The sequence below is a fragment of the Zootoca vivipara genome, chromosome 5 (genome assembly GCF_963506605.1).
Source record: "Zootoca vivipara chromosome 5, rZooViv1.1, whole genome shotgun sequence".
In the NCBI taxonomy this organism is placed as follows: Eukaryota; Metazoa; Chordata; class Lepidosauria; order Squamata; family Lacertidae; genus Zootoca; species Zootoca vivipara.
This window is the reverse complement of record NC_083280.1, coordinates 88968931-88976470: the sequence shown is the minus strand read 5'-3', so window position 1 is coordinate 88976470 and position 7540 is coordinate 88968931. Positions and strand designations below refer to the sequence as shown.

The 7540-nt window shown below is 48.4% G+C and overlaps 1 protein-coding gene across 1 annotated transcript; it reads right to left on the bottom strand.

Annotated features, from left to right (window-relative positions):
- Positions 1-306: 306 nt before the first annotated feature.
- Positions 307-4321, bottom strand: LOC118096625 (neuropeptide Y receptor type 4-2-like). The gene is made up of 2 exons (XM_035138665.2): positions 3575-4321; positions 307-2116 (listed from the first exon to the last, which is right to left on the bottom strand). Exon 2 carries the CDS (start codon positions 2037-2039, stop codon positions 942-944), a length of 1098 nt encoding a protein of 365 aa, XP_034994556.1. The 5' UTR covers positions 2040-2116; positions 3575-4321; the 3' UTR covers positions 307-941.
- Positions 4322-7540: the final 3219 nt, after the last annotated feature.

The window sequence follows — 7540 nt, the reverse complement described above, 5'->3', positions numbered from 1 at the left end:
GCTCACCTCTCTTGGTGCGGCGGCATTGCTGGACGGAAGAGGCTGCCCTGGGGCCCCGGCGGTGGAATTGGAATGGCAGTGCCCTTCCTGATAGGTGGAGGGGGAATAAGTCCCTGCCACCTATCAGAACCGGACCTTAGCCTGCACCCTGCATTGGTGAATGGGGATGCAAGGTGGGGTGTGGGTTGTGCGGGGGGCGGAGCCGACAGTGGGCTTCCCTTTGATCCGCCTTTTACCCATTTAAGGCACAGCCTGTTTGTTCCTGTGGCGGGTTTCCCCATCCCACCCACCCATAGTTTACGCCGATAGTCAATGACTCTGCTGTGGCTACGGTGGCCGCTGTTCTTTACGGGGCTGGGTAGAAATTTGCCCACCAGGATCATTGGCTCTTACCCAGTGGTTTTGCCCACCTCAGCAATTCCTCACAACTGGTTGGGCACTGGGGAAATCCCTTGTTTGGGGCAGAGGGGAGGTTGTAGTCCCCGCCTGCCCCTCCAAACGCTGGGGTATCCCGTTAAAGGGACCCGGGGGGAGTGGCCATGTCCCCCAGACGGCAGTTCCTGCGGGGGTCACCCTATTGGATTGCTCCAATTGGATTGGATTGCTCCAATCCAGGCAACCCCCGCCTGGATTGACCTCGCGTCACTTCTGGCCGGCTGGCCGGAAGGATTTAGATTGCCCCAAGCCAAACCTCTTTCATCTGTATTCAATAAAGTTGTGGCCTGTTTTTACCCAAAACCCAGTCTGATTGGTCTCTTATTTATATGGGTTGGGGTATGGGAAGTTCAATGCCTTAGTCCTGAAAGTCTCCTCACTTCAGACAGTTGTCCCTTGCAAATTGGAGAATGACAGATACTGCAACGTGGTGGTGGTGATGGAGGAGGAGCTCGTAGATATAGGTGAGGTCCAAGCCTCAGGACTCGGAAGGTTCAGCCTAGGAGTTAAATGGGATTCTGCTGACTGCTTAACCTCAGTGAATCCTTGGAGAGTTCCATCTGCCTGGTCGATACAGGTATCATCTCATATTCCTGCGCCGAGGAGCGGTGATGGCAACTCAGAATCAGGGCCTTCACTTCTTTTTTGAAGTTCTTGTTGAGAAAGCCGTAGATGACGGGGTTTATGCAGGCCGATGCCATGGCGACCAGATGGCACAGGGAGAAGATCAGATCATGGGTGCAGGGGGGGATGATTTTGTAGTTCCAGTCATCGATGGTGTTGAAAACGTGAAGTGGCAGCCAGCAGACTGCGAAGGCGGCAACCATGAACGCCAGCAAGGTATTGATCTGCTTCAGGTGGCTCGCCCGGCAACTGTACTCATGCTTCTTCCGAATAATGCCCTCCCTCTTCTGGAGGCGCAGGTAGATGTTCAGGTAACACACCGCGATGAAGAGAAGAGGGATGCAGTACTGCACGAGCAGCAAGACAGTGGTGTAGGTGAGTGTGTAAACTCTCGATGGCCAGTCACTGAAACAAACGGTGTTGCTCGCTAAAGAATCTGTTCTGTGGAGCTGCTGCGGGGAGACATTGCCCAAGGTGCTGTGAGCGGCGAAAGGCAAGGACAAGAAAGAAGCAAATATCCAAGCAATGGCGATGCCCAGGTAGGCTTGGGAGAGGCTGGGCCTCCAGCCGGTGGGGTTTACGATGAGCTGGTGCCTTTCTAAAGCAATGAGCACAAGCGACAGGATGGAGGCGGTCAGAGAAGTACACTGGATGAACAAGGTCACCCTGCACATGGCTTCGCCAAATACCCAGCACTTCAACAAGACAGTGGTGACAGTGAACGGCAAGCAGAATATGCACACAGTCAAGTCTGAGGCTAGCAGGCTGGCGAGAAATATGTTGGTGACGGCGGCCTTCTCTTTATGTCTGGCCAGGATGCCGATGAAGCACAAGTTCCCTAAAACACCTATCAGGGTCTCCAAGCTGTAAGAGGCGACTAGAAACAGAGTAATATCTGTGCCGTTTCTACATGGCTGGAAGGGGAAACTCCAGTTGCTTTGGGGTGGAGACGATGCGTTAGAAGCTACAGTCCTGTTCATTATGGATCCAAAGAGGTGTGTCGTTGGTCGGCAGGGTAGGCACTTCCTGTGAGCTTACGACAATCTGCAGGGGTGATCTGCAAAAGAAAGGGACGGTTTTATTTCTTACTGACACGGTCTCAACACTGGAGCAGACTAGGGGATGTAAAAACGTCTTGCAGCAGTCACAACTTTCTTTAAACTGTAAGAATTTACTATTAATGCATATTTTGTGACACTTTTTATTTAAATAAGTGCATGTTTAATGATGTAAAATGAAGGCTGAAAATGCATTTTCAGGTGATTTCATCCCTTTGGGGTTCATTCCCGCCTCAGTAAAAATTTCTTTTCGAAAGCCCCAAGGAAAACTGTAGACATTTCTTCAAATCCAAATTTCTCTGTGTATGCCTTAGAACTGACCTTGTGACTTAAAGAAGTCAAATCATACACATAAGACACTGGTGGGTTGTGGGTTGTGCTGTTTGAACATTCTTTTTAAGGCTTGCTTCCCCTAGACTTACCTAAATCTGACACATTATCTTTCGGCAAACACAGAAATACTCAGTCTCTCTACTCATTCAGGGTCCCTACTCTCACTACCTGCCATGCAACAACAACAACAACAACAACAACAACAACAACAACAACAACAACAACAACATAATAAGCCTTGAAAATCTATGTTGGGTGCAGGAGAAAAAAGATGTTTCAGTAATGCCAGTCTATGTTTCAGAATGGTCAGTTGCCAAAAGGTTCTGAAGGCCGGGAATAGGTAGATCTGACTTTGTGAAAATCTGTTAAAATTGTGGCGTGATTTCACTGCTTCCATGCCTTAAAATGCCTTGGGGGAAAAACAGCAAGGCATATCCTACCGCAACATTTTTACTTGTGGATTCTCTGTGCCATCCATGGCATACATTATATTCCTTTCCCAGGGCCACATAAAGGACCAGGCTACCACCATCCTCAATCACATACAAAACGCAGAAATGCTCTCTTTTCCTTCACCTATAAACCACATTTCTTTCCCCATCTGTCTTCACATACACAATGTGCTCTGAGGGCAACTCCCGTGAGCCTGATCCTGCTGCCTCCTTGGAAAAATACAAACTGTTTGTTTGTTTAAAAAATCAGAATCTTAGCAGGGGTTTCAGTGCTCTTTCAGGGAGCTGACTCTGGTGTGGAGGGAGTGGCCACACAAGGAATTTCCTAGAAACCCGTCCGTCGCTCCTGTCTGGCTTATTAATGATCGGTGTAAGCCGCTTTGGGAGCCTTTTTTGACCGAAGAGTGGGCTAAAAATATATTTTTTAAAAAAAATAATAATCAGTAGTTAGTGGGTAACATCCCACTAATTCTAGAATGTTCTCGGGGCATGGGCACCGAGTTGATTTTCTGACTTGTCTTCCCCACCCACTTCTAAGTGCTCATTTCAGGAGATCAGAAGGCAGGATTTTATTTATTTATTTATTATTTTTAAATAGCTACTAGCAGAAAAGTAGTTTTTTCCATGCTCTTGTGGATGCTGAGCAGGGAAAGTATGTGCAAAAAGACTTACCTTTGATACCCCCCAGGAGCATTTCTGCGGCAAGCACACAACAGGGATCTCCACAGGCAGAATGAAATGAGCACCAGGCCAGCAAAACCACCATCCGATCACCTTTAAAACTTGTCCCTCTCTCTTCTCTTTCAGTATGAAAAATGGGTGCCAGCTACTCTCCTCAATCTCTCTACCTCCAAAGGGGCTTTAGTCATGGAGTTTTGATGGGAATGCAAACCTCTGGCTCCCTCTTGTTGTCTCCTCAGAAAAGAAGAAGAAGAAGCAAACTCTTAGCTGCAGGAGAGAGAGAGAAAGAGAGAAGGAAAATGCAAATGACAAGAAGCAGAGAGTCAATGTGCATGGCAGCCAAATGAGTATAAGCAACTCAGATTGGCTGCATTCGTCCTTATATGCAGCCTGGGCATCTCAATCTGGGGTGGGGCTTTTTTGGTCACCCATGGGGCATCTTTGATCTGTTTACCAGATGGCTCTGCAGAAAGTCACTCCCAGCATCAAGGTTTGGCACGTCAGCCAGGGGTGGGGTTTTGCCTTGGAATGACGCAGAGTCAGACCAAGGCTTGGAGCACCCAAGGGAATCAGTCCAGCTGGGGCAAATGGGACATTAAATATGCTAACAACAACAACAAACAACAACAACACTTTATTATTTATACCCTGCCACCTGGCTGGGTTTCCCCAGTCGCTCTGGGCGGCTCCCAACAGAACACTAAAAACAGAATAAAACTTCAAACATTAAAAACTTCCCTAAACAGGGCTGCCTTCAGATGTCTTCTAAAAGTCAGATAGTTGTTTATTTCCTTGACATCTGATGGGAGGGCGTTCCACAGCGTGGGCGCCACTACAGAGAAGGCCCTCTGCCTGGTTCCCTGTAAGCTCACTTCTCGCAGGGAGGGAACCACCAGAAGGCCCTCGGAGCTGGACCTCAGTGTCCGGGCTGAACGATGGGGGTGGAGACGCTACTTCAGGTATACTGGACTGAGGCCATTTAGGACTTTAAAGGTCAGCACCAGCACTTTGAATTGTGCTTGGAAATGTACTGAGACCCAATGTAGGTCTTTCAGGATTGGTGTTACATGGTCTCGGTGGCCACTCCCAGTCACCAATCCAGCTGCCACATTCTGGATTAGTTGTAGTTTCTGAGTCACCTTCAAAAGTAGCCCCACGTAGAGCGAATTGCAGTAGTCCAAGCAGGAGATAACTTGTCAATGATCTCCGGTGGGCTAGGGACAAAGGTGAGAGCTGTTTCCTAGTTCGGCTGGATCTCTCAGCGGCTTTTGACACCATCAACCATAACATCCTTCTGGACCGTCTAGAGGGGTTGGGAGCTGGGGGCACTGTCATACTGTGGTTCCGCTCCTTCCTCCTGGGCCGTGTTCAGAAAGTGGTGGTGGGGGATGAGTGTTCGGACCCCTGGGCTCTCACTTGTGGGGTGCCTCAGGGTTCTGTCCTCTCCCCCATGCTTTTTAACATCTACATGCAGCCGCTGGGAGAGGTCATCAGGCGGTTTGGGCTGGGTGTTCATCAGTATGCGGATGATACCCAGCTCTACCTCTCCTTCAAATCAGAACCAGTGAAGGCAGTGAAGGTCCTTTGTGAGTGTCTGGAGGCGGTTAGAGGATGGATGGCGGCTAACAGATTGAGGTTGAATCCTGACAAGACAGAAGTACTGTTTGTGGGGGACAGGAGGCGGGCAGGTGTGGAGGACTCCCTGGTCCTGAATGGGGTAACTGTGCCCCTGAAGGACCAGGTGTGCAGCCTGGGAGTCATTTTGGACTCACAGCTGTCCATGGAGGCGCAGGTCAATTCTGTATCCAGGGCAGTTGTTTATCAGCTCCATCTGGTACGCAGCCTGAGACCCTATCTGCCCGCAGACTGTCCTGCCAGAGTGGTGCATGCTCTAGTTATCTCCCGCTTGGACTACTGCAATGCGCTCTACGTGGGGCTACCTTTGAAGGTGACCCGGAAACTACAACTAACCCAGAATGCGGCAGCTAGACTGGTGACTGGGAGTGGCCACCGAGACCACATAACACTGGTCCTGAAAGACCAGTAAAGCGAGATGAGTGCCGCAACCCCAGAGTCGTTTGCGACTGGACTTAACTGTCAGGAGTCCTTTACCTTTACCCTTTAATTTATGGACCTAATAGGTATCTAAAGCCAACTAACACGACGGATCCCCACTAAACTCAGTGGTTTAGACCACAGCACCACCCGCATCCCGCCCTAGGTCCATAAATTACCATATAACATATATTCAGCACACACACAAAAACAGCAACAATTCGTTGCTGACAAAGGACAGCTGGACATATAAAGGGCCCCAATGCCTTCAGTAGCTTAGGCCCTCATCAAACCTAAATCTGGCCCTGGTAAAGCTTAATATTTTGGTGGCATAAGGCTCACTTCTTTGCTGGCTCATCTCTGTCTTCAGCAGCAGCCATGACAGTGAAGCAGCCAAGCCTTATCGTAACATTTCTGCACGCGCCTTTATTCACGCACATGCCTAGACCAGGAAGTCCAGTTTGAAGCACTGCACATCGTACGCAGTTGGCTTTCGCCTTATTTTGCTCAGATGGGAATAGCATTTACTTTAGCGTTAACAAAGTGTGAGGTACTGTGGAGATGCACATTGCTGGCCATTGCTAATGAGATTTCTTGTGCGTCTCAGAAGTTCTTCACCTGTCAACCCCAACATGGACTCATCGACTGCAGGAGTCACTTCTGCGAGCTGCTTTTTCCATTCATTTGGCTTTGTCTCGATTTATGAGATGCTCAAGTGTGCATTCCTCTTTTAATATAGCATCTCCTATCATGTTGATTTTGCGGTCCTTTCTGTAAGATACGCTGATATGATTGCCACCTAGTGGCCGAAAGGCAAAAGTGTTCTGTTCAAATCCCTGCAATGGGGTGAGCTCCCGTTGTTCGGTCCCAGCTCCTGCCAACCTAGCAGTTCAAAAGCACGTCGAAGTGCAAGTAGATCAATAGGTACTGCTCCGACGGGAAGGTAAATGGTGTTTCCATGTGCTGTTCTGGTTTCACCAGAAACAGCTTAGTCCTGCTGGCCACATGACCCGGAAAAACTGCCTGCGGACAAACGTTGGCTCCCTTGGCCTGAAAAGCGAGATGAGCACCGCAACCCCCGAGTCGTTCGCAACTGGACTTAACTGTCAGGGGTCCTTTACCTTTACCCTTTAATTTATGGACCTAATAGGTATCTAAAGCCATTTGCACATGTTGCCATGCAACCAGTCCATGCAGAATATAGGCACCCTGTACACAGAAAAGAGCAAACCAGTGATATTTTAGGGAGCAGGCTAGCAGTCTTACATCATAGGAGCCTACACCACACAAAACACTGTTGCTGTATGTAGGTTTTATTTTATTTGTTTTTTTATCTTATATAAAGAAAACGGGTCCCTTACCTTTTTTTTTTTACAGTGGTTTAAGAACAGTTCTGTTTATGAACGATTCGGCTTACAAACTCTGCAAAACCAGAAGTAGTGTCCCGGTTTGCAAATTTTACCTCGGTCTAAGAACAGAATCCATTAGGGAAAGCGCACCTCAGTTTAAGAACGGTTTTGGTTTAAGAACGGACTTCCAGAACGGATTAAGTTCGTAAACCGAGGTCCCGCTGTACTGTGTTTTGAGGCCTGTGTCTTTTAGGAGTGGTTCTAAGTTGCACGCCAGACTGAAAAGTGTATAACACAAACTAATAAATCAAACCAGGTATTGGATTGTTCAGCGTCTTTATAAACGACTTGGACGAAGGAATCGAGGGGATGCTCATCCAATTTGCAGATGATACCAAACTGGGAGGGGTAGCTAATGCCGCAGAAGACAGAAACGGGATTCGATATGACCTTCCACAGATAGGATTACTGGGCCCAAACTAACCAAAGGAATTTCAGCAGGGACAAATGTCAGGTTCTGTACTTTTGCAGGAATTACCAGCTGCACAAATAC